Source organism: Struthio camelus, chromosome 1 (assembly GCF_040807025.1).
Source record: "Struthio camelus isolate bStrCam1 chromosome 1, bStrCam1.hap1, whole genome shotgun sequence".
NCBI classification, from domain to species: domain Eukaryota; kingdom Metazoa; phylum Chordata; class Aves; order Struthioniformes; family Struthionidae; genus Struthio; species Struthio camelus.
Window position 1 is genome coordinate 70452910 of NC_090942.1, and position 26899 is coordinate 70479808.

The window sequence follows — 26899 nt, forward strand, 5'->3', positions numbered from 1 at the left end:
CAAGCAAAGCAAGCTGTTGCCCGTAGCCTTCTCCTGTGGGTTCCTATGTAAACTTTGCAGCTGTGTTTTCCCTGTGTTTCTTAGCCCTGTCATCACCCCCCCCCCCTTCCTGACCTTCTAACATCCCTCTCGAAAGCAGCAATACCTTCAGTCTTATTTCTTACCAGAGAGGTCCTAGTGGCCTGTACCAGCCCTCCCCCTCTGGTTTCTCTCTTCTGTTTCTCTGCTGCAGCCTGCTTGTGGAATGATGGACAAGGCAAAGGTTGAGAAAATACAGTAAAATGCCTTTCTTATCCTGTAATGACCAAGGGGGAGGACACAGCCTGATAAAAATGACAAGCCAGTAGAACTGAGAGCCAGACCCTTCACCTGCCTGTCCTGCAGTGGACAGGGAACACCTGATCCACTTGCCCTGATTGCAGCTGCTGCGAGGCTGTAAAGAAAAGAATTATGCACTTGGCCAATTACAGCTACACATTTCTGGCCAAAGAAATGTCCTTCCTCTACCTGTGAAGAGACTAATTCAGAAACTTATAGGACAAAAACCTGAAGCAGGCTGAGCAGTGGGAACTGGCGGAAAATACCTCTACAGCCCTGTGTTTTATGGCCAGATAGGTGGCTTTGCTTAGAATCTGGCCTCTGCTTAGTCCCACTGTTGTGATGGAGGCTCATGTGAAGCTTAGATCCAGCTGATCATTTGGGCCTACCTCTTCAACCAACTATTTTACTTCAACTATTTTACTTTCCTCTCCTGCTTTTATTGGCATGATTTTTGAGAGCAACCCCTAGTGCTGGGTCACCCATTTCCTGCCAGTGAGTGACTGAGAGGAACATTTCATTTATTAAAGTGCCCCAAAGGGAGTCTAAGCTGCTATGCAAACCAAACACCAGTAGATTTGTGACATGGTGTGCTACTAACAAAGCTCTGTCCACTTCCCATTTAAACAATTCGAGCCTGAAGAGGCCACAGGAAGAGACTCGTGAGGGAAATAATAGGTATAGGACTTGCTGTATCCATATGACTGCTTGAAATAAGTGGTACAGAAACTTCTGTGGATTTTCTACTCTCCTTCCTTGCTCCTGAGACTGGATCAACAGTGAAGGCGGGCTGTTTCAGCCCCATTAGCTCTCTTCTGCTTAATGCAGGCTACCCAAACTCTCACCACCCTTGTGACTACTTCCAACCCTGCTCATCCAAATGCCTCCTTCATCTCAGGTTTTCAGGTTCTCTGGCTGGCCCTTTCTTCCCATACTCGCCATTAGTACTTGGGGCAAATAGCCTTCAAGCTGTACCATGTAGCTCACTGACGCTCCACAAAGCACTTGCCAGCTTTGCAAAGGATGGGCTGGTCACATAGTGTTTGTTCTCTCCTTGCTGCCTGTTAGATTCATGTTAAAAGCAGGTAAAAATGACCTTCAGTAGCTGCTTCTGCTCTCCCATGCTGTAGCCGCCACAGAGATGGTACACAATTGTAATAGGAGGAGAGGTAGCACAGGCAAAACATGTCCATTGGGCTATCTCTGCAAAGACATAGCCCAGAGCTTGATGCAGCTACAGTGTGGGCTGGGGAAGGGGGAGCTGGGAGACCTGTGCAGTGCAGAGCCATGTAGCTCAGGTTTGTCTCCACAGCAAGTTAGCCCCATGGATCAAACTGCCCTTTGCATCATGCTGTGAAGACATTGCAGACTCCCTCATAATTGGACTGCAGCCTGAGTGATGTGAAACATCCCCTCCCACCCCCGCTGCACATACCAGGATAAAACTTCACATAAAATACAGGTTTCACAGTCCTTTTTAACGAAAGAGGGAGAAAAAACCCTCCACAATGGAAACAGATTTGGAGACTGAAATACTTACTTGTGAAAGAAACGGACAAGAGAGCATTATATATTATATATTTGTACAACAAGTGGGAGCAGGGAGCCAAGGTGCTGAGGGTGAGAAGATAGACCGACAGCAAAATCCTTTAAATGTTACTGCACGTGCCAAGAGCTGAGTCTCATCCAAGCCCCATAGCCAATTTTCCCCTAAGCTTTAGGGATATCTGAAGGGACGGATCTTTTTTAACTGCTGTGGTGCAGCCTAAATTCCTACCTTTTTGTACTGCTAGAGTTAGAGGGGTGGGGATTCAGCCTAGGTTTTGCAGTTTGTACCTTTCTCTGAAAAAGGGCACACCCTAAAGAAGAGTTGATCCCCCGCAGTAAAGCAGGCCAGCCCTGCTCCTGTCTGTCTCTCAAAGGCCCTAAAAGAGGTAAAGCTCCTCTATTGCCAGAGGACACTTGGGAAGCCCCAGTCATCACACGTGGCAATGACCTGTTCAAGGAGATAGAGGGAAGGATGTGCCCCTGGAGTCAAAAGCCTCCATTAAATTCGAATTCACATTGAAATGTATGTGATTTGGATGAGAAAGCTTCTGCTATCTGACCAAAGCCTAAGATGGATTTCTTCTGCAGAAAGAAATCGCTAGGCTAGTCACACATCCAAACGTAGGCCCATAAGGGCCATGCTTTTCCTTTCTGAGGGCTCCATTTGAGGAATTTAAGATCATCTCAGAGTTGCCCAGTTCTAACCCCCCCCCCCCCAGTGGCTGCCGTGCTGTCGTCCTGAACAGCATCACCCTGGTGGGCTCCAGACATCGGGCCACAACACATCACGGTTCCTGTTGCAAAGGAGGGTAATGGCCTAATGTACTGGGGGCACCTTCATAGGAAGATGAGAACAAACCAGACACAACAGGTAAACTGGTCTCAGCAAGCGTTCAGCAACCAGGAGAGCTAACCCTGCTTGCAGGTAGCAAGGAGATAAAAATACAGGTAACCAAAAGGCCATCAGTGGTTCAAGCCCCCAAGAAAACGTATGTAGGAGGTATACAGGTCAATACTGTGAGCGCTAAAACCTTTCCACTAAATTAGAAAAGCAATGGAGGTGGGTAAACCTGTGTTAAGGATCTCAGCTCCTCCTACACAGACTCTAAAGATTAGCTCCATGGTGCAGCAAAGAGGCTCACTTAAGGGAGAATCTGCTCACGGCAAATAAAAGATCTTCCTTCCTTCCTTCCAGCAAGCTGAAATACTAGGGGGATCAGAGAGACTTGACTTTAGGTCACTCATTAGCAGTCATTCCACCTATTTGCAGCAGTTTTCCTCATCAGCATAAAAGAAAAGGCATTTACCCAGCCAGCATTTATAATCTGACTCTAAGCAATGCCAACCTACAGGACTTTACTAGTAGTGAGCCCTGTAGGCTGCACCCACGGAGGAGGAGGTGCTTCTTCTTGGCTCCTCCTCCAGTATAAAGCTTGTTCCTGCTACCAGCTCTGCATCAAGGCCTGTGAAAGGTTAACCTGTGAAGAGCAGCTGCTGGTCTTCGGAGGCAGGTGTGGGTCATGCGGGCAGACAGCTGGAGCGGAGGTAGCTGCGGCTGGAAAGGACTAGTGGTGTGAGGAGCTAAACTCTCTTGGTTAGCAAGATGTGTGAGTGGGTTCCCACTTTTTGCTTTCCGTGGTTTGCTTTTCTGCTGGTTTGTGTTCTGCAATCCAGGTGCCTTCACTCTGTTGTGTTTCTGTTTTGTTTTTGCCTGGGATAGCTAGGTACAAACTCGCAGCCTATGAAATGTGGGCAAATTAATACTTTGCATGCAAGGGACATGCAGGCTGTGCGCCTTGATCAGCTTCTGTAGTAAGGGCTCCTTTGTCACCGCTCGGGTGTTTTACCCGAGGTCAGTGGAAATAAACACTGTGGCCAGGCAGCTTGGAACAATTAGCAGAAAATGTAAAGACAGCCGATTAGCCTGAGCTGACCTACCTGATCAGGCAGTGTCAGACAGAGCAAGTTGGAGGCTCTGAGGAGAGAGGCATCTTTCAGTGGGAGGCATCTTTCAGTGGGAGCTTTTGCAAATTCTGCACGGCAGCCTCCTTGACTGAGGCAAACCAATGCCATTCTGCTGAAGCCAGAGAGACACCAGCTGATCCTGGCTGCATACTTGGGTTATGTAGCCTTTTCGCGTTTATGCTGGAGCATTTTGTAATTTGCTTTGCACCCTGGTTAAGATTTCTTTGTTAATCTCCCTTATACAAAGCAGTCATCCTGAAACTATTTCTTTCCCCAATATTTCTGATGTTGCTAAGCAAGCGAATCTGCTTGTCTCAACACTACTTACTGTGTAGTTGCTACAATACTTTTCCGCCAAAGAACTGGTAACTACAAAGATCCCTGTGAAAATACTGGATATCCACAGCATGGGAGTGGCTCTCCACCAAGGTGAAGATCTGTCTGATATGGACATAGGCTAAATAGGGTCACATGTGTGCTCTGATTTAGGCAACACAGGCACACAGTGGAATCCCCTGAAATCAAAAGGAGCTTCCTATAAATGCAGAGGCCTATGTTAACATATCCATGTGCAGGATCAGAGTCTTACTTAAGCTGGGTCTGGGAAGCCAGGGTGTTTTTTTTTTCTCAGCTGAAAAGCATTTTAGTTTCCATGTGACCAGAGGACAGAAAAGGATTCTGCCTGAAAAAACTGTCAGCAACTGAGCAACTTCTTTTTGGTTTTGTGATCGCTGTGTGACCAAGCTTAAACATTCTGGGAGCATTTGTACAGATCCATTAACTTGTTTGCAGCGCTGGTGAGTCCTGAAATAGCAGACGTCAGACCTATGACTGGTTCTTCGACCTAGCAGTGCTATTTTGGCAGCAGGCCCAGGGTTAAACATAACAAGAGTCATTTTCAGTCCTTGCTCTCCTGAAGGTCAGTGGCCCAAATGGCTGGATGTTTGTCTTAGCTGTTTCCGGACAAGGTCTGCGTTTTGTAATGATAAGGCAAAATTCAGAGATCCTCATGTTGGCAATCTCCCACTAACTCTAATTAGAAACCTTGTTTTCCCTGAACAAGGATGTTGGGATTTGGTCACTGGCAATTTCTGTGTTTTGACTATGTCATTTTGAGCAGGGTATTTTGTTGTTGTTGCTGTTACAAAGGCTCACTGCTGCCTTTTACCTCCAGTCAATGACTTTCATAGTGTAGCGCAGCTCGTTCTTAGCGTTAAGTCTAGTTTATCAGAATCATCCACTCTCAAGTGAGAGGCTTGTCTGCTGAAGCCCCGTGGAAGAAGCACTCTCTGTCTCTGCGTTAGCAAGGAGCCTGGCTCACTCTGACTTGCCAGTGCCTTCTGAGATGGCTCTCCTTCCTTCTAAAGCTCCCTCAAAAAGCTGTCAGAGAGGTCAGCTATGAACTGGTCCCATTTTTTCTGCCAGACCTCTTTGGCCTTGGCTTTCTCTTCAGGTAGCATGGCACTGTATCTGTGAGGAGAAGAAAAGTCAGTATGAGACAAGAGAGAAGAAGGCAGGGGGCAGCTATTTCAAGATCAGTGACCAAAATGAAGAGGCAGGAAGCAGCTACAGATTAACCCTTACAGAACAAACCCACACTGCACAGAGTAACACAGTGTAAGGAGTGAGCTCCTGCTGCTGCTCCTGCTGGCTGGGCTCATGCTGGGACCAGAGTCGTGCACTGCAAGGACAAACCACCTCAGCCTGAGTTAGCTGGGGCGGGGGGGTCTCTGACCAGCAGCCAGTGGCTGGTGCAAAAAGGGACAGGCCTACTGTTGCTTTGAGATTGTTCCTGGACTTGGTCCAAATCAGTAGGAAATAAGAGTATTTGTCATCTCCCCAGCCATGCGGGGGCTTGGGGTTGACATGAGGATTGGCACGGGATTTGGCAAACAGACAAAACTCTAGGAATGTGCCAAAAGAGACTGGGCACCATGTCCAAACTATTTTGGGACATTCACTGGTGTCCAGATAAACAGAAAAAGTGGTTAAACACACCTAAATTACATTTTGGCAAACCGTTTTCCTTTGTTTATTCACTGGGCCATGGCAAACACCAGAGCAAGTCAAATTCAAGCAGACGTAGACGAGTGATATAAAAACATAACATTTCCCCCCTTCCTAGGACGAGGTGTTAGAGGTAACTTCACACAGGATGGAAAAGGGGAATAGCCTGAGGCACTGGGTTAGAGAAAGGCTCTCTAGGGCATGGACAGAGGAGATTCTGGGGATCCCATCTCCTGCTCTTGGTGGAGATGCACAGAGCAGGCTTTGAATTAACAGAAACCCAGTCTATGTGGCAGATGAGGCTCTGGGGCCAAAACCCAAATAAGGTGGGTTTCCAGAGAGCAAGCTGATATTCCCCTTAGTATTACTATGGCTAGGGAGGTAAAGAACTTACTTTATAGAGTTGAGTGCAAGCTGTTTTAAGGTCCTCAAGTCGGCATTCATCCCTCCGATGGCCATGAACACCTCGTAGAAGTCATAGGAGACGCCCTTTGCCCCAAAGATAGGGGGATCATCGGGGCTGATCACAATGGGGTGTCCTTCAGCCATGAGGCTGGCTGCGGGGTGGTTCCGCAAGTCAGCTACTAACAGCAGCACCTCAGTGAGGAAGGATGAGAGATAACACCAAGTCTGGTTATTGCTGTACCCATGGTTGCACTATGGCACCCATCACACCACATCCTTATACCTATAGCTGCCGGTGTCAGCTGCTAATCATCAGGGAAGAAGAGCCTCCAGAGGGCTATTCAGAGCATATTAGGCATCTGCTCTGAATTGGTGCAGGAGGAGCTTACCTTTCTCTACTGACTATACAGGGAGATTGGTCTCTTAAGTTAATCGCCTAAATCAAAGCCAGCGATGTGAATAACTTCTGCTTATTTATAATAATTTAAGTGCAAGTGATTCAGTAACTGTCTTTTGGTTGCTTACAAATTTGCCATGACACTAAACACGGGGAATCAGGAAATGGTATCAGGGTTGTCTCCCTCAAAGCCCACATGGGTACATCTCCACCCCAGAGCAGCTCTTCTGCTGCGCCCAGGGGACAACATGCACCGTGCAGCTGTGTTACAAAAGAGTTATGAATTCTGTGAAACCGAAAGGATCCCCAGTTGCCATCTCAGCTTCTCGACCTCTGGCTCTCCTGCCTTTAAAGTATTTTCCATTTTGCCTCTAGGCACCTCCCTGGTTCTAGGCCTCATTGTCTTCACTGGGGAAGACTGTCTGTCTACCTAGGCCCCTGTGGATAGGGATTTAAGAGATTTTGAGCTGACTGGTGGCACAAACCTTACACATAAACAGAGTGTGCCTGCGCAGCAGGCTGCAATGTAATGTGCAAAGAAAATTTAGCCAACCTGGGTGCAACAAAAAATGTTGCTGTCATAGCCTGGAGCCCTCCAACTCCCTGCTGCTCCTAGCTGCTATCACGGAATCACAGAACGGTTGAGGTTGGAAGGGACCTCTGGAGATCATCTAGTCCAGCCTCCCATGGCTATGGTAAATCCAGTTCCAGTGTCCCAACCCCTGACTTAAGACCTAAACTTTTACCCACATACCTGGTTGGAGATAGGACAGACTTCTATGGGAATATCCCTCTTCAGAGATAAATTTTTGACTACTGGATGTTTAATGAGGGCGAGTCCATGGCCAATGCGGCTGGTATTCAGTAGCAGAGCGTCCAGCACATTGTTGTCTACAGATGTGCCCTGCCAGTCTGAGGAGAGACAGATAAGAGTCATTACTGTGCTATAAGGAAATACATCTTCTCAAGCTGCTAGATGGTTTTGTTAATAAAAGCATCAATTGCAATGTGAGAGGCTTTCTCATGCTCCAAGTTCCAACTTTGCTTTTGCAGTCAAAGAGGGATACAAATTTGCCTGGGACATTGCCCAGCATGGAGATACCCATTTGTCTTGCCTAACTTTTGATGTGCACTGTATCTCCCTTAGAGCTAAGCTAATCACCCTGGGCTCTCTTTATAGTCAAGGGAGAGATGTAATCATTTTTAGTGTATGACCTATTTTAGACCTCTGCTTTAGCATGAGTTGAAATGCACTTTAGAAGTGCCTGTTACTGTTCACGACTATAAAGGGAGCCCGGGGTGACTAGTTCAGATGTAGACATCTTCTCTGTAGATGGCAACATTTAATAAGCACAGTGTAATAGTTAGACACAACTGTCTTGCACAGTAGGTTAAATCCCATCCATACAGGCTGAATAATATATTGCAAATAAGCAGGCTATCCCAGAATGAAGGGCAACAGCCAGCTATTTTGGTAAGTGTATTCAGCTAAGACTTGCAGCTGGCTCAGACATTCCTTCATATTAAAATGTAAAATAAAGGCTGATGAATTCTGTTGCTGTGGATGGGAGGTGGCTGCTGCTCTAAGGAGGTAATGGCTGAGTCACACCAGCAATGATTCCTCCTGCTGCATGACTCCAGGTTACATACATGTCGAAGAAGCTGAGCAACATGAAGCCTATAGTTAAAAGCAGGGAGCAGGCATGAGAGGTGGCATGTAGGAATGCGTCAGCAACACGCTGATGCTGGAGAAGCACAGGGAAATCGGATTATACAAACACACATGCATTTGCATGCATGCACACACACACCCATCTTGACACAGCCAGGCTTGCTGCTTCTGTGCTTTGCAAGTCTTTACTGCTTACAGAAGCAGGAAGTGATGTGGGGCTTGTGTCCTCATGCTTACCAGTCTCCCCAGCATGGAAAAAGTATGGCAAGTTGACCCCCAGGGAATATGGGATGGTCAGGGCATCCTTCAGCTCCCATAAAGAATGACCTTCGTCCTCATTGCCTACCTAGGGAGGAGACAGAGAAAAGATATTTTTGAATGTGCTCTGGAAGATGGTGGAACTCACAGCTGGAAATCACTACATGGTGCCAACTGTACTGAAATTACAATGTTGTGTTTTAAGGGGAAGGTGCTTGATTCTTTCAGGTCTTTTTGTTAACTACCCTCAGCAAAATCCTTAGCTAGAGGATTTTTGACTCATTTATACTGATTTCAGTAGAGCAGCAGAGGATCTGGCTCTGGTATGAAACATATGCCATGCATACAAGTAGTTATAGTGCACCTCTAGAGGCTAACTCAAAGTCATGGAAGAAATACAGTTACCAGGTCGAAGCCTGCCAGGAAGTCCGGGAAGCGGGCTCTGAGTGCCATGGCCGTGATGATGGCATCTTTAATCTGGGAAACGGTCAACATCCTAAACAGCAAGAGAGAGAGAGCAGTGCAGAGGCTCACTTCCATGGGCCTGCCTTGTTTGGGTTTGTTTGAATTGTGAACAGGTGCCCTCAGGGGTATTTCCAAAATGTGAAGTCCTCCTGAATCTAGCAACCAGCTTCAGGTCTCCAGAGTAACAGCAGTAGAAAAATAGTATTATGAAAGGAAACCCCTGCATGGCTAGACCATGCAAGTCACTTAAGGTAAGGCACACTTGTCTAAGACTCAACAGCTTTCCCATATACCAAGCAGGGAACAGAACGGCATGAAAAGAAAATGTTTAAATATTGTTTTCCCTCTCTACTATTTTGCTAGAAGGTGGGAGAACAGCTGCATTTAAATAGAGTTTTAAAGTTAGGTTTCTTCCAGCCCTATTGGACTTCAACATCACAATGCATTTTGCAGACAGACACAAGCTCACTTTGTCCATATCCAGGCTGGCCAGAGGCAAGCCAGCTCTGAACTGGAAACTGTGTCGTGCGGAGCTGGAGCGAGTAAGTGCTGCTGAGAGGTATGTTATATTTGCTCAGGATCACCTCACATGACTTCATGGCATCTGGCTGACTCGGAGAACAGCCTTGTATCTGACTGCAAACAGCAGCATGAACATACCATACAAAGGCTGCTGGGAGAACAGGATTTGCAGGGTCCTGCAAGGACCTTTGCAATACAGAGTGCCCATACTCGGGCACTTCGGCCGCTGCTTCAGCTTCCAAAGAGGGAGAGTATGTCCAGGCACAGGAAGAGAAGACACGCAGCTTGGACACGTACGCACGCAGGAAGCCTTCCCCTTGCTCATTCTTGCACCCAGGCGCTCACAGATGCTTGCCTCTCTAGGCACACACCATCAGCTAAACCTGGTTGTTCTGCACGTACACAGGCTTGTAGGGATGATTTCTCATCCTCAGCCTTCTACAAGTGCCAGGAAATGCTTCAAGAGTCAGTACCCGAGGTCTAACAACCCATGTAGGCATTGCTAACAAACTGTAGCGCTTCCAGGCTGTCACTCAGAAAGCATTGCTTCTCCTCACGCTGCCGGGGCCACTCTCTTCCCCCACCATCACACCCACTCTCACATAGCTGGTTATGCCCCATCACTCTTAGCCGTGCTCAGCCTCTACCTGTGTGCTGTAAATATAATCTTTGCTCCAACAAAGTCAGGGTGATCTTTCACAAATTGCTTGGTCACTTCCTGATATGTTGCCATGGACCAGGACTTATTGTGCCGGGTGCCATCCAGTTCGTATACCTGTAGGACAAAGAAGTACATGGCAAACAGGAGTTAGAAGAGGTGTTTTGTTAGAGGGTGGGAGAAATGAACCGAAGAAAACTTTCAGAGAAGCAGTCTGCTGCAGTCCTGGCAACAGGACAGAAAAAAAAAAGCAGTTAAAACTTCAGAATATTTTCATTTTGAAGCCTTTATTGGCTGGCAAGAACCAAGGAGTGTTTTTTTCTCCCTGGTATGAGATACAAAAAAACTAGTTTCTCCATGTTCAGACATGGCAAGCAGTGTCCTTGGGTATCCTGAGAAGACCACAACTCATGTATGTATCAAATGCTGGAGCATTTGTCCAGCCGTCTGGCTGCTCACAGGTACTCTGTGCCTTGTGGTGGCAGTCTGTCAGCAAAGGCAGGCCCAAAGCATGCAAGGGCTGGGCTCCATAAGCTACCAGCTGGGCTGGACTTCAGCTCCCCTCTGCCTGAGGTTTGCTCTGCAACCTTGAGTAGGTCATTGAATCCTTGCATAGTTTCCCAGTTCTCTGGCTGCAAACGGGGAAAAATAATCCTTTTTGCATGCTCTGTTTCATCAACTTACCTTGCGAGTTCCTCGCTACTAGGACTATGTGCAGGGCTTTTGCCCTCATTTCAGCAGGGGTGTAGACCCTACATGCCCCAGTTACTACTAATCTGCAAAGGCAGTGTCAGGAGCTTGTAACAAATGGAGGCCGAAATCGCTCAGTCCATTCTCTTCTTTTCCTTCTTTCCTTCCTTTCCTCTTTCACCCTTCTCCTCCACACCTAAACGGGTTTGCTCCACCTTCTTATTTTCCCACTGGTGCTGCTCCCTTGCATTCATTGCAGTTGCTGAGCCCCTGCACCCCACATGGTGTTCCCCTTGTAGGCACCAGGAGCCGCGGGGCAGCTGCAGATTATCAAAGGGAATTTTCCACTACTGCAGCTTTCAGGAATCTGAGACTTTACACAGCTGAATTTGCAAACACAGCTGGGTTTGGTGGGGCTTTTCTACAGTGTTTGCCATTTCGCACTAAATCCTGACTTCCATTTACTTGTCTTCAGTGACCGCTTCCGGCATGCTTTGCTGCAAGGCCAGCTTTTGCAGAGTGTCGGTGCCATTGCCCAAGCCTTGCGGAGGATCTCTAGGTGCGCAGGTATCTGACTGTTCCCATCACACCCTGCTCACCTTGTCTTTCACACTGAAGTGCTTTTCTTCCCTCTCATCTCCAGTTTGGCCTCGCTGGCTCTTCCCTGCCTGCACCGCTCACAGAGGCCAGGAGCTCCCAGATCCTCGCAGCCCTTGCAGGGCTGCCCTGGCTGCAGGCCGCCTGCCTGTGCATACCTCGGGGCACGCCGAGCTCTAGGTGCAAACAAGCTCGGGGCTCTGGAGCCTCCCATGCCTGGAGCCAGCAACAGGGCCTGGATGGGAAGCAAATCTGCTGTGCCAAGCCTCCCTTCGGAAGACATTACATCCATGTCTAATGGCTGCCGGTAAATGCAGGGTATTTTCCAGTCAGGCCCACACACTCATTTCATTGCAGATATTCTTGGCCCAGAAACCTCTGTGACCTGGGGGCATGCCAGCACTCACGCTGTCTCACAGCACAGGAATTTTGATATCGCTATTGTTTGCTCTTTCCAGGTACCCCAAAGACAGATGGCGACCGAGCTGGTTCAGGAGAACTGGCTCGTGACCAACCCCCAACAAAGTAAGATGCATATAAGCTCTGTGGTTTTCTTCCCCTCTTTTTGCCTTTTTTTTTTTTTCTTTAATACACTATTCTCATTTCAGGCATGATAAAGCGTGCCAGCCCGCAGCCCTGAACACCACAGCCCTGTTCCTCCGTGGGGCCAGCCTGAGCCACAACAGGGCAACGTTAGGCGGCCCGCTCCCCAGCTGTTGAGGTAGAGGCACTGACAAAGCTAGCTCAACCTCCGATTTTGTAACAGCGCCTGTCTGCCTGCCGATGGGGTGGCTCTGGAGGACTCCCCGGCAGCGCCGATGGTTGCTGGGTTGCAGTCATCTGCAGCTGGCCTGAGCCTGCCAGCCATTTCACGCAAGGGTAATGATTTAAGTAAGTTGCTGGCAGACACATTCTGGAGTCAGACTATCGGTGAGACATTAGCCTGGCTGCTCTGTCCTCTGGATGCTGTGTTCCCCTCAGCGAGCTGCTACCTGCCTTCCAACAAGAGGCCCTGAGCTGCCGTGCCCCTTGGGTGCTGCCCAATGGACATCGCGTAGCAATTTCATGCCCGTTTTAATGGACTGTTTAGAACATGGAAACGAGTGGTGTAATTAGGAGTGACAGCCCCAGTTTGTTTATTTTGATAAGGAATTTGCCTCTCTTGCAAAGCTCCCACCCGCACAATCTCCTGCTTTGAGTTTGTTGTGGAGGATTGTAGGGAAAATGCATGCCTGCAATGTGGAAACAGTCACAGAGGAAATGGCAGTTGTCGTAGCTATAAAATGGGAGTAGAGTCTGCTGGCAGTTGGGATGGTGTCGGGGCAGTGTGGGATTGTACGACAGTCTCACTGGCTCTAGGTGATATGCAGGGAGAAATGTCCAAATTACGAACAACAGATTTTAGTGTTGATGTGTTTCAGTGTTAACAGTTCATACCTCACAGAGCTAACATTTTAGGCTGTCTGCACGCTCTGGAAGACTGTGCTTTGCCAGTTAGCATTCTAACCTATTCAGAGACGTCATTCTGAAATAAGCTGTAGGTTTAAAATAATGTAAATATTACAAGATGGAAATTATTCCAGAATAGCTACAGCAAAACAGGTGATTCTGGTGCAGACAAATCCTAGATATCTTTCTAACCAGAAAGATTAGATACAGTTCCAGGTCAGAGTCTACAACACAGTTTTGCAGTGTTGCCACAGTAGATATCTTCCTTAACTGTTAAGAACAAAGTACCTCTCATTTTCAAGCCCCTGAGTATGCAGATCTCCAACAAAGGCCTTTGAATAGGATAAAGCTTTTCCAGCATCCTTACAAGGCCAGGTATGCAAACACTCAAAAACTAAATTCAAGATAGGGCTTGAGAAAAGTTACGGAGAAACAAGGATTTAAAAGAGTGCTAGAGAAGCCAAAAAATATGTACCGCAGGCAGGAGAGCTCTTATCTCGACGTACTGTATGTTATCCTCATAGAGTTCCAGCAGCCCCTGGTAGAAATAGGCCTTGAACACAGGTGCATAGCAGATAAGGCCAGAGGCAATGAGAAAGACTTCTTCAAATCTTCTCCAAATGTAAGTCTGAGAAGGGTAGGCCAGCTCAGGGGCATCCGTCACCAGGGTCAAGTTTCTCAGCAAGCTAAAGAAAAGGGTGAAGGGAAGAGGAAAAATAAGAAGAACAAACAAGTCAGCTGGGTGTCAGTATGCAAAAAGCCACCAGCTAGCAATTCAGGTGTCCTCTACAGGAGGGAATAGGATTCCAAGATAGGTGTGAGTTTTATTATCAGAGACCAAGCTTTGCAGACATGATAGTCTCCCATTCACATCCTCTGGGGTGAAGTAAGGCAGCGGTGCCCAACTGTGCTGAAGAAGGCATGCACGTTGGGGAGGACCAAGAAGAGGTGAAAAGCAAATCCTGCCACAACAGGGGCCCAATACCTAACTTGGAGCCTGTTGGCACTATTATACAAACAGGTGTATTATACAACTGGTGCAACTGTGAAGCATTCAGATAGGTTTTCTACCACTTATATTTGCTCTGTATTTACTTTAATATTATATATGCTAATATACTTAACGGTTGGTACAGATAATAGCTGTGCCCTCTGACAGGTAAAAAGTCATACCTTATAAATTAAGCTTCACACAGCTTATGACTAGATATGCAAAGTACCCGCCCCTTCCTTTTTGAGGGTAAAATCTTGAAGAGTAATGTAAGAGTTACAGAAGCAAGTATGATGACTTTATATCATAAGAATTGCACTCTGCTATGCCAGAGGATTCTTAACCCAACAGTAAGCTAATACCTTACTCCTGCAGACAATGTATTTTCCCAAACATCTTACATGCATGCAAAAAGTTGTCACATCAGCACCTCTGGTTACCACCTAAAGGCAGGTAGAGTCTCCAGGAGACACCAGGGTGCTGGGTCACCAGCAGCCTGCTTACTAAACCTGTAACTTTCCCTGGTACCTTTGTGTCATCAAAATGTGTCATCTAAAATAAGCAGAGGAGAAATGACTGTGAATCGGAAATCCTTTTTCACCCTAGTGAAACAAAGCTGAAACCTTGCCTATTAAATGAAAGCTCATGCTTTGCTGATAAGTTTTTCAGATTTGTCTGCTGGGAAACAACTGGTAAGAATTGTGGGTCCTGCCTTTCTCCTACTGGGATGGCAATGTATTTATTTCCTTCAGACTTTGCTGGAGGATAAGCCTCTTTAAGAAATCCAGAGAGGAAGCAGGTTGTTTTATCAAGCAGAGTTTGAGGGAACCAGTAATTGCAAGATTGTCGAGTTGTGGGTGCAGCTGTAGTTGAGCATTTGCATTTAGGACAGAGTGAAAGTCTGTCTGTGGGAAAGCTTATAGCTTTCATTCTGCCTGAAACTTTTCCTCTGGCAATAGGTCTCCTCACTTTTTCAGTTGGCTACCTGAAGAAGCGTTTATAAGAAATTTCTCAGGCTGGAGGGCAAAGTCTAAATGACAACACAGTGAGCGATTGCCTTCATTCCTGGGTGGACAAACTAAAGCCATCAGAGTTAGTTACGCAGAAAGGTGCTTGAGGCTCATGGTCTTACCGATCCCACTAGGCCTGATATTTATCTAGTCTCAGAGGCTATGCAGGTTCGGACAGAAATACCTTCGGCCATGCTTCATCTTTCATCCAAGTTTTTGGTTTCCCTTTGATAACTGCGACTGATCTTTAATAATGTTTCATGTTTGATGTCTTGCCCCCCCCAACCTACCACAGTGCTCTGTTCTGTTCTATGGGAGATGTGGGTTTGATTCGTGCTCCTATTATCTCATTCCAAGAGGCTTCTGTGGATGGAACTAAAGATCTCCCTCCTACAGATCTGAAGTGTGATATGGTCCAAACTTATAAACTAAGACGTCCTGGGCAGGGACACCCCTTTGGAGTCCCTCCATAGGGGCATAAAATGGAGCTGTTCCTCCAGCATCTGTGTACTGGCTGCTCTTTGGCTCTCCAAGGAACCACTTCCAGGGGCTGTAGTTTCATTTCTTCTTTGCTCTGTTAATTTGTTTGCTGGGGACAATTTTAGAAACAAAGCTGTATATAAGCAGAGACATTTGTACCACGTTAAGGATGAGATTTTAAATGCGCAACAGGCAGGAAATTCAGAGTTAAGGTTTCCACAGCAACTTTAGCTCTGCCCTCTTGCGCATTACAATAGGGCCTTTTGGTCCATTATCACACAACACTGGGCAACCCCAGATACTATTCAGTAAACAATGCAACAAAATGGAAAGGAACTGAACCATAACCAGGGAGGCACATGTGTAGTATTTTGTACTGCGGCCTGCAGTGGCGTTTGGCATTTCAGACATGTTCGGAGGAGCACTGAGGAGTGACATTGTAGCATCACCCCTAGAAACCAGGAATGCAAGAGCCAGAGGCATCTTTAAAGAGCTTATCTGACTGACAGAGCGCAGTCGGAGATTGGCCTCAAGCGGAGCGGGTGTGCGCCAGCTCGGTAGGGAGGGGAGAGAAGATTTTGTGTGGGAAGAGCTCGGGCTACACAGCCAAGCCTCTAGGAAAACGCGGGCGCAGCGGTCCCGTTCAAACCAACTTTTCTGCTCCCTTCCTCGCCTAGCCTTGCTCCCACGCTCCTGCCTGGGCCCGGCCACAGGGACTCCTCACAGTCCCCGCACAGCAGCGGAGATCGCCAGCCTGGAGCAGCAGGGCATTGCTCCCTTTAGCACTGGAAACACTGCGGGAAAAACCTCCATGTGGATCAAAAGATCTTGCAAGCCTATTCTCACCACCATGTAGAGCTTCGTTTTAGATAAGGACCAACAGTTACTTGGGATCCAACTATTTTTTCCCAGTGTCCATGAGAATAGACTCCTTCAACAAAGAGCACTCAGTACTCCACTCCTTATTTTTAAATCTAGCTGGGCAAACTTGGGGTTGTTTACTTAGCCTGTGCTCTTGGGTTAGATACAGCAATAAATCCCCACACCACTGTGCTCCTAAAAGCACATAAATCATATAATGTTTTTTATGATCCCCTTGCCTTTGAGACTGATTATTGATCCTTAGAACTGTGAAGATTTATTAGGTAACAGTGAGCCATGCTTGATAACAGGATAATCACTTACGGGTCCAGGCTGATAATTTTGTACCGGGAGCAGTTGATGCAGATGAAGCAAAGCTTCATAAATACATTTTTGATTATTTTCTGGAATGGAACATACTCGGTGATCAGGTGCAGACTACAAATAGCTTTCTATGTCATATCATATATGCAGTGAACAATGTTACTGCAATGCATATGCCCAAGGGGGCACAACTAGAATGACCAGCTAAGAATTATTTATTTTCAACTGTGTTTTTGCTTTCTTTTTTCCTGTTTTTTTTTTCTAACTGTTTTGTTTCCTTGTGCTGTATAATACCAGAGTGAAAGGTTGCTTTTTCTTGTTTTTTAAATGTATTTTTTTCCTGCTTCTTTTCTATTCTGTATGGGTAATTATACCACTCTCCTCACTATAGTATCTGAATGTCTTCCAGTGGTGCATTAAATAGGGTGACTAACATCTGTCACATGTGGTTCATTCGTTCTCTCTCTTCCTCTCTTCTTCTCGCCAAAGGGAGACTTGTAGAGGGAGTAGAGTGTTTTGTTTCTGTAGTGGATTTTTTTTTTTTTTGGTAATGTACGTGCTGCCCTATTTTTCTGTTAGCTAGGGCAAGTCAGAGGACATGAAGGGAAGGGAAAGGTGCTGGAGGTTTGGGCAGCCGTTAGCGCCCTGGGGAATTCTCTCCATCGCCTAGGCCTGGCCTCTGTGTCAGCTCCCTCACAGATGACTTCATCCGTATGATAGAGAGCTCCACTGGGCCGCAGGAGCTGAACTGCTGGGCACGGCCTTAATCCTTGCTACTAGGCTACTGGGGGGAGGTTATTTCACAAATATCTGGAATGTCAATGCTAAATATATCACAACATGGTTATTGTGAGCTCTCGCTTTACAAACAGTGGCAATTACGTTGCATCTCGAGGAAAAAAATGGCACTCTCTTATGTCAAAATTAATTGTGAAGTAAATAAGTGAGGATGTCTTTTTAACTCTCAGAGCAAAATTCCCTTCCTTTCTCTTTCTCCAAGCCCACAGTCTCTTGACTCTTGTGATAGCATCGCTTTGGAAGTTTACCAGTAATAGAACACTCCAGGGTCTTGGCCCATAGGGCTTGTGTTTTGAATATGAATGATAAAAGCGTCTTTTGAGACAAATAAAAAGACTGACTTGCAGCAAATATCACACACACACACATAAAAATATAAAAATACAAGCAACAAAAATGGTACATATCTCACTCACTCTTCCCTTGGTGATCAGCAATGCGGTAAGGTGAAGGAGGTGCATCTTTTAGGAAACAGTCTCATTGTTCCCTTCACATTTACTGAGCCACGCTATCTTGCATGAGAACCCTTCCCTACTGCCATATTCCCTTGATAATTTCTTGAAACCACCCAACTATCCATCCATTCCTTCCTCTGACATCTGCTTTCTCTCAGCTTGTCAGTGCTCAAGGGCAAAGAGGAGTGCAGGGAAGAGGTAGCCTGGGATGCACATGTTCAAGAGACTGGGAGAGTTTCCAGAAACTGAGAAGCAGAACAGATTGGGGCCTATTCCTGGCTAGAGACCGATTTCCAGACGGCCAAAAAACATTCCTAACCCCTAGATTAGTACCCAGGGATTAGATCAAAATAGGAGGGGAAGCTCCTCAATGTGGCTGTTGTTCATGTGCCTGCACATTATGTACAATGACTCCTTTGCAGTTTCAACATACTCAAAATACAACATACTCAAATAAAAAAGTCTGAGCAACCAGGATGCAAGAGAGCCAGGTTTTTGTACGTGGCTCTGACATTCATTTGCTGAGGAAAATCACTGTGTTGGTCTCTGCCTCAGTTTCCCCTTCCACCCTTGGTGAGACCTCTGTAGCAGGGTCTGCATCCTGTAATTGTACAGAGCCTACCACGATGGAGTCCTGCTTTGATTTGCTGTTACTAGACATTCTTGATAAACAATACAAATGAAGAGGAATGTGATGATACTACCTCTGAAAAGAAGTCATGTTCCCAAACAGGACCATAGGGAACCAAGCCATGCACAGCTCCACCCTTATTCTTCTGCAGGATGTCATGTCACCTAGCCTCAGTCAGGAAGGGACATCACACTACGTAAATACAACTAAAAATAAATACAGTGAAGGGTTGCTCCTAAGAAGGTTCTGAAATACCCAGTGTGATTGCTTGTGCCTTAAGAAAGCGAAGCTATTTCAAAATCTAATCTCTTGTACGTGAATTTATGGGTCTCCTGGTGGGGTTGAAGAGGGCTGGTGCCGTGGTATTTCTCTCCTCATCACTCCCAGTTGAAATGGAAAGGAGCTAATGGGAAACCAGTTTTCTCTTTAGAACTGCATAAGTGACTTCTTACTGGATATTATTTCTTCCATCACACATCAGGGCACCTGAGCCTTGGTGTAGAAAAGGTGAGGAACCCTAGGCCTAGCACTACTTTCTCCTTCTGATCTGGAAGTGCTCAGTATTTGGTCTCAGCCTATTTTGGTCTAATCCCTGGGTACCAGTCTAGGGTTTAGGAATGTTTTTTGGCTGCCTGGAAATAGGTCTCTAACCAGGAGCAGGCCCTAAAGAGGTCTGCAAAGGACCAGTGAGTGCCCAGGAGAGTCAGCTCTCTCTGTCCTAGCCAGGAGCAGAAGTCCCCTTTGCATTTATGAGGAAGGGAAGGCAGTGCCATCTCAACGATCTAGCAGCTTGTTAACCCAACCCTACCTGCTTCCCAGATCTGCACAGCACAGGCCCAGGCAGCCTCCATGAGGAGAGGGTACCAGCTCCCTGAGAGTTAAATGGTCTCTATTTAAAAGCATGCATCCACAAAACCTCACCAAAGAGTGCTACAGTAAAAGCCACAAGGTTTCACTTAGGAAATGCCATAATTAGGTTCACCGCGTGACCTTAGTCCGGCCATCTCCTTGTGTGTCAGCACTGCAATACCATCTTTAATTACATTACACCGCATACTGTTTTTTCCTGCAGGACCCCAGCCTCCCTGAGCTCAGCAGACAGCAGTGCTCTCTGAATGGATCGCTACTCAATATTTTTCTTTGTCCTCATTACTCAGTGCCTGCCTTCATGCATTATTTAGCGCATGCCATCCAGCCCCCGAAACACAACACAGAACTACACGCTGCCTCCTGGCCTTTTCAGCAGGGCTTTGTCAAAGGCTGAATGGCCCCTCAGTAGGGAGATAGGGCTCCATCCTCCTGTCACCACCCTCCGGAAGGGGAGTCACGCTCTTCTCACCCACCTGTAAGTAGTTAAATGCTGAGTGGCTGCTGGACAACTAGCAAACACCTGGTCCTGATAAAAGGCTGACAGCCCCTCCAAGAGGGCAGTTTCTAGAAGAGAGTGGATGGTGCTTTGGGGGGAATCAGTCTGAAGCAAGACCTGCTAAGTTGCTGTAGGAGACTTTGCCAGTATGGGGGGAAGCTCTGTTAGTAGTTGGTATTGAGGGGACTGTGCTGCCAGGTGTGGGGTCTGTATGTAGGGCTTTTGGGTTGAGCTGGTTCTGGTGTCCCAGTGCCCAACTTGGGGTCTAACTCTTTCTCTGGAGGCAGGGGTTCAGTTGCAGTTCCTGGTGCCTGAGGTTCCTACCAGGAATAAGTGCCCTGTGCTTCAGCATGGTGAGTCTCAACTGGGTTTTGAAGTGAGCACTCAGGAAATAAAGATGGTGTTTGGATGGGAGGAGGGAGTTCTTCAGCATTTTTTTTGCTACTACAATAACTTTAACTCAAGTAGTTTGTCCAACTTCCTGCCCTGAGGCAAAGCGATGACTTTAAAAATGACTTTATTGTTGTAGGGGGAGCCTAATTGCTTAGCTACCTGACTTCCTCCTGCTGTGTGATGTTCCGCCTTATTGGCGATTGTATGTTTGTTTGTTTGTCTTTTTTTGGCTCTCTAAACAGAGGAGGTAAGGTCCTTCACCATGCAGGCCTGTTCTTTGCTGGAAGCCTATCCAGTATAGGTGCTGAAGGAGGGTGGGGGCAGATGGCATAAAACTACTTAAACCACTGTCTTCAACCTGTCTCTAATTTTGGTCTACTTAATGCTGCATTCCTTATGTTCTTATATCATTATTTGTTTGTTCTGACTACCTAGTGAAGTGCCCTGCTCCCAGAGCAGCAAGCAGTTGGGAGAGGTGCACCAAAATGATCCTTCCAGCTATGCAATGCTACTATGAACTATCAGCAGGCTTGCAACTGCTGTTTGCTCACCTGTTATCGAACTCAGTCACGTTGGGCAGCTGCTTCCGATATGTCTCTAGCAACACCCACTCAGAGCACTGGGCTGGCATGGGATGAGGAGGGTGAGGCTTGGAAAACCTAAACCGAACTGTGCCTGTGTATGTGAAGCAGATGTAGCAGTTCGGCATGTAAGTGGCATTGTACACAAGCCAGTCTGTGCTCAGGATGGCGTAGTCATGCAGGTGTAAGACAGCACCTGGTGAGAAGAAAAGCAACTCTAATGAGACAAGGCAGCTGAAGAGAAGGAAAGGAGCTTTAATGTGATAACAGTTTCAGCTTGCTCATCCAGGGGCATCTGGAAACGCTTCTAGATAGTCATGACTGACCTCTCCCATCAGTGAGACTGAGCGGCTGCTCTGCCTCCCTTGTGCTGGGGGATGTGGCCCACTCTACATCAAACACAAGGCAGACAGAGCGTGACAGCTCCCTGGGAGCAGAGGCAGGGAGGAAATCAATAGGGAGCTCTACTTCTCCACTGGGATGGAAAATGCTCTGAGTTATTAAAGGTCTTTCAGACAGACTTTGCTGTGAGCTGGCTCAGGCCCCACTGATTTAAAGAGGAGCTTTCACAGTAGGCAGCCATTCACGAGGCATGCTAGCTACCAGGCAGACCTGAACCAAGCCTCTGTATCTAAGCTATTTGAATCCCAGCATCAATTTTTGTGTCTACTATGTCTTGTCTTTCATCTCCTTGAAACTCTGGCCTACAACAGAATCCCAGACCATGACACAGTGGGGAATTAGTTAGATGCAGAAATAGTATCCACCTCTACCCCTTATCAAATACATGCTCACTCCCAATGTACATCTGCTGCCGGCCAGCACCATGCGCCTTTGGGAAGCTCTGTTACTGTGCAGTATGTTGGCAACTGCCTGAGCCTTCCTGGCATAGGAAACTTCTGTATGCTTACCTTGTTCAGCCCATCCTTTTATACTGTCAAAACCTCTCCTCTTGCAGAGATTTCTTAATGTTGTTGCCTGAACTAAACTTTCCCTCTAAATGGAAGATGCTGTGCTAGTGGAAGCTAAAGTCTTACAGATACGTATATTATTGGTCTAGGGGAGACCTCATAGTCAAAATAGCTTTGACCCACTTAAGGATAGGGAGGGAAAACAAGTAGCAGGAACAGAAGAGAAGACTGGTTGGCATGTGATGTTAGACAGACTGAAACTTCAAGACTAGTCAGTTGATAATCCCTCATTATAAAGAGTCTGACTATTAAATTGCTGGGCATCTGCAGTTACTGCTCTCACCAGAGCTAGAGTGACAGGCTGTGTTTGTAAAAGCAGGCCACGGTTGTCCAAAGCTTAGCCTCCTGTCATCTGCAGTACCACCCTCTTCCCTATGTGAGCAGCAATAGCTATTATAGTAGTACTTGAATTAATAGTATTTCCTAGGGGCTCTACTCAAGACTGAGGTCTTGTAATCACTTGTGTAAGACTTAGTTTTACAAGGATGTGCTCTTAGCTCTAAAAAGCTTACAGTTCTTACAAGGGCTCTCAGAACCTATTTTAATATCTCTTACATTGAAAAGTGTTAAGTTTTCTTTGTCTCCCTCTGGGTATCAAAGGTACCTTGTCTGAAGGGAAGAGGGATTTAGTTTTAAATTTCCTACTGCTCAACTCGGCAGTGAACAGATAATGCCCAGGCTGACATCCCAAGCACTTACAGTAACGTCAGGATGCTGCAAGCAGGGAGCCACGTCAGATCTAGGGAACAAGGCAGTTCTTGTCTATGCACCGGTGTCACTGCAGAGGAGACACCCTCGTGCAGAAGAGCTGACCTGTGACTCTGCTGAAGCTAGTCATCAGCCTGTTGCCAGGGAGCAGCATGGGCAAAGTCATGGGCCGCCCCACCTAAAAAGGGACCATCTGGAAAGGTGAGTTCATCATCCAGAGTAGTAGGGGTGTTGGCAATTTTCACTGAGTGCCTCTTGGCTTTAGTTAAGGGCACCTTATTCAAATACTTTCTCACTGAACCAAAGATGCATCAGGAGAAACCAGTCAGTTAGGTGTCAAGGTCTTCCTACTGCAATTGCCTTGATCTCCTGCCTTTCCACTGAAATGTCAGTAGCTCAGACATGGAGATGCCTGGCTCCCTGAAACCCAGCTTGCATTTCCACATGGCTAAAAATATCCTCTCCCACTCTCCAGTGCATCCTGGAGAGCTGTGATTTCAAATGCTGGTGTGTTCCAGGTGCTCATGACAGGATGCATAGGATATCATAAATGCATCAGACAGTCTCATGCTGTTATACAACCTGAATTGTTCCAAATGCCTTTAAAACTATACATGTGCTGCAGAGTATAAAGATGCCACTTCTGGTGTGGAGCGTGGCTGCCCATGAGCACATCCCTTGCTGAGCAACAGGGGAGAAACAGAGTGTCTTGACTAAAGACAATAGGACAAATGCCTGGCCTTATAAGCAGAGGTCTCCCATAAGTGGACAGAAGAGAACTTGGTTAAGAAGGACTCACCAAAAGAATACATTAGTTTTTTGTATTACATTCTACAGGTCACACCAACACAGTCTTTGACTTGCATTCAACTAGTAAAAGCTTGCAGTGTTAGAGGTCACACTGTTCCCCTCTGGTACCTTCAGATTTTCAGTAAATTTGCAGAGCTGCTGCATAACTGGCTGTAGAAAAGTCTTTTGAGTGGGTACAGTGCTGAGCTAAGGCTGGTGGCATGTCTTTGGAATGAGTAGAAAAGAGGCCCTTGCTGAAACAGGCTCAACAAGCAGGGATACCTGTAACATCTTATTTTCTTCCATTCCTCTGCCCTTTTTCCACACTTAAAAGGCTGAAAGATCTATATTGTAAGTTATACTAAGTGCTGCCATTGTTGGAAACCTGATTCACCCGGTTCATCCCCCTTTCCTCTTTTGTCTGCCCCCATCCCGAAGCTAAGCGACAGGGCTTTCCATGGGATCCAGTGCATAGTGTTCTTGGCTCTTGTAAGTTTGCTTGTGATCAAAGGTTTGCTGCATCTTATACTTTATCCTGGCTTTAGCATAGACAGTAGCAGGGGAAGGAAGGCTAGACAGGATGAGGAACCCATAGGCCAGAGCCTACCTTTTGGCATGCGCTTTAAGATGCTGAACACTGTGCTCTGATCAATGAGGCTTTTAGCCCGAAAGAAGTGCATGCTTGGAGGGAACAATCCTGTGTTCATGGCTGTAGCAACCTCCTCCTCCTTGAGGCTTACAAGCTTTGTACTGAGCTGCTGTTCCTGTTTGTCCAGTACCAAATTACCACCTGTCTGATGGGCTTTTTCCTCCTGCATTAGGGCATCTCTGTCCTTCCAGAGTGGGATGGGAAGACAGAGGGAAGCCAAATTCAGGAGAAGGTATGTCAGCCTTATACCTTGCCCAGATGGAGGCCTCATCTTAGAGCTGCACCTGGTGAGGGAAAAAAAATCGGTGTATAAGACACTGACATCTTAGCAATGACACATTGAGTCATTAAACTGCTGCTGGCCCATCCTGCAGAACTCTTTTAAAGGCACCATCTCAGCCCTAGTGAGACTGACTCACTGAATTATGGGATACTTGGTACTGTGGGAGCATCTAGTACCAAAACCTCCTGTGTTCAGAATTTTGTGTTCTCTGTGATGCTGTTGATGCACCCCACGGTTGTGGGCAGGGTGGGGAGGAAAGACTGCTGCACAGGAAGAGGCTTGTAGCACATCACGTGGACCTGCAATGCAGCAAAGGTCTAGCCTTAGGACTGAAGTCTGGTGAAGCTGGGACTCTGGCTTGCAAGCTAGGATGGAGCCCCCTCAGCATGATGGGCACTGGGGACAGGGTGCTGTGCTGGAGGCTGCTATGCCAGTGAGGGAAATGGGGACTAAGCACTTGGGGAGGCACTCTTGTGAGCGCGTAGGCTATGCTGAAGTGCAGAGCTATGCGGATCCTGGCTCTCTGCAGTCAAAAAGACTTTACTGCATCCTCATAGCATGTTCCAGCTACCAGAGGCTTTCGTTGACAGTTAGGCAACCCCACTGCTTCCTCTGTAGCAGTAGGAGCATGTCCCTTCCTTGCAAGCCCAGAAGAATGGGACAGGAAGGGAGAATACGGGAATAGTAAGAGCACGTAAATCACAGAAGACAGGCACATGTGACCTGAGATCTCTGCCCTTCCCCAAAAAGCACAGCTGCAATGTAATATTCCAACACCAGGCTTCAGTGACCCTCCACACCAATTCCACCAGCCCAAAGCAGGCTGGAGAAAGACTCAACATTTTGAAATGGCCCCCTGTGAATTATATATTACTTCCTGCTTGCACACATGCCTTCTGCTGCTAGCCTCTTCTCCACCCACAGCTTTGCTGGGGCTCCTCTACCCCTCTGCACCTCTCCCCCATCAGTCAGTCTCGCAGGATGAGAGTTGCTGGGGGAGAAAACTACTGGGGTCAGCGCAGCCCCACGTCAGGCCTGACTCTGAACCTGGAGAGAAAAACTCTTTAAAAGGCACCATCTCAGCCCTAGTGAGACTGACTCACTTACTGTTAATCTTTCTCCTCCTTGCATCGAGAGCTCATCCAACCGCAACAGGAGAGAGAGCGGGGGAACAGTTTTCTCTTGCGAGTAGAAGCTGCCACAGCCAAAGCTAAAGAAACAGGCTCTATCCCGGCCGTGCCAAACAAGGCGTGAGCCAGCCCAGCCAGCACACAAAGTTCCCCTTCCTGTACTGGAGTTTCGCTTTGCTCAGCTTTTATTTATTCCCCCCTCCCCTGTCCCTGCAGCTTCATGAATATATAAAGAGGAGGAGGAGGCAGGAGAGCTTATGAGAAAGAACTGCAGGAAGGCAAGGGGCTGCTAGCCGGGTGGCCAGGTGAGGGGAGCTGTGCCTGTTGCCCGGGCTGGCAGGAGACAATTCCAGCGCTGCTGGGACCCAGCAAACAGGAGAGCCAAAAAAACCCAGGAGAGCCAAAGCCGCAGAGTCACTTCCACAAGCACCCAGCTCCTGGAGCCTGATAGTACTGTGACTCTTTAACCCTTCACTGGGCAATCTCTGGCATGTCTCTGCAGCCCTGCTGCGCATCCTGGTACTCCTACACAGCTTTTAAATATCCTTGAAAAAATACTTAGACGTTCCCAATGCAGGGAAATTCTGAAGTCCCAGGTATGAACTTGGCTAGTCTAATCCCATGTAGAGTGCCACGCTTTTAATGCCATTTAATTTAACAACACTACTGTAAATTCTATTTAATTAAAATTTTTAATCTGAGAAAATAGGAATTTGTAAAGGCAGTTTTAAATGATTTTGCCTAATCCTTGCCAACTATGCAAACCAGGCCAAAGCCAATCCAACTGGACTCACCAGAGTCGAATTTGGCACAAGGGATAAACTTTTCCCTGTGGGGTAAATGTGAGATTAGTGAGGACACAGTTGTTAAAACTGATCTGATTTGTTTTTGTTTTAAATTCATGGCAAATGTTGTAATTTCACTGTTTTATTTTGCACAGTTAAATAGGCTGGGTTTTACACTTACTTAAAGCAGATGTTACATAAACAGCTTTCAGTGGAGAACAAAGTCCACTTCGTTTAATTTAACCAAAATGTTAATGATTTTATTCTTTTTAATAAAAAAGAAAGATATTGTAAGTCAACAGTTACTGAAAACAACCAGCAGCAGTCAGAAAGACCATTTTTAAGGTAGAGAAAATACCTGGTCAGTACTACCTTGAATTTGATCACCACGTGCTACTGCAACTCTGAGTAGTACAGTGGACAGCACTCCCCAGTATTCCCTCTGGACACCAGCCAGATATACCCTGCCTTCTCTCCTCTTCTGATCTGTTCACCCTTTGCTGTCACCGAGATCAATCCTGGTGGTAAAGAAAAAAAAAAAAAAAGAGGGGGTAGCCCACTTCATTCAGGGAGCAGTCAGGATTTCCTAGTCCTGTGCACCGTGAATGACTCTTCTTTTGAACGCCAAGTATGAGAGCATGTGTGGAGGGTCACTGCATCCTCTTGCCCACTCTTCAGGAGGACAGGGCTTTTCTTGAATCCCAAGATGATCCTGCTCTCAAGGAGGGATCAGAGGAGTGGAG

General features: G+C 46.8%; 1 protein-coding gene across 2 annotated transcripts; it reads right to left on the reverse strand.

Annotated features, from left to right (window-relative positions):
- Window positions 1-1882: 1882 nt before the first annotated feature.
- On the reverse strand, window positions 1883-25551 carry ADA2 (adenosine deaminase 2). Of its 2 annotated transcripts, none has more exons than XM_009679818.2 (10): window positions 25349-25551; window positions 23917-24242; window positions 20812-21037; window positions 13427-13637; window positions 10205-10332; window positions 8976-9066; window positions 8550-8658; window positions 7395-7552; window positions 6233-6435; window positions 1883-5301 (listed from the first exon to the last, which is right to left on the reverse strand). In XM_009679818.2, the coding sequence occupies exons 2-10, from the start codon at window positions 24227-24229 to the stop codon at window positions 5193-5195; spliced, it is 1548 nt and encodes a 515-aa protein (XP_009678113.2). In that variant the 5' UTR covers window positions 24230-24242; window positions 25349-25551; the 3' UTR covers window positions 1883-5192. The 2 variants fall into 2 exon arrangements, with proteins under 2 accessions (XP_009678113.2, XP_068803696.1); XM_068947595.1 differs by having other exon boundaries at window positions 24208-24242; window positions 25349-25534.
- Window positions 25552-26899: the final 1348 nt, after the last annotated feature.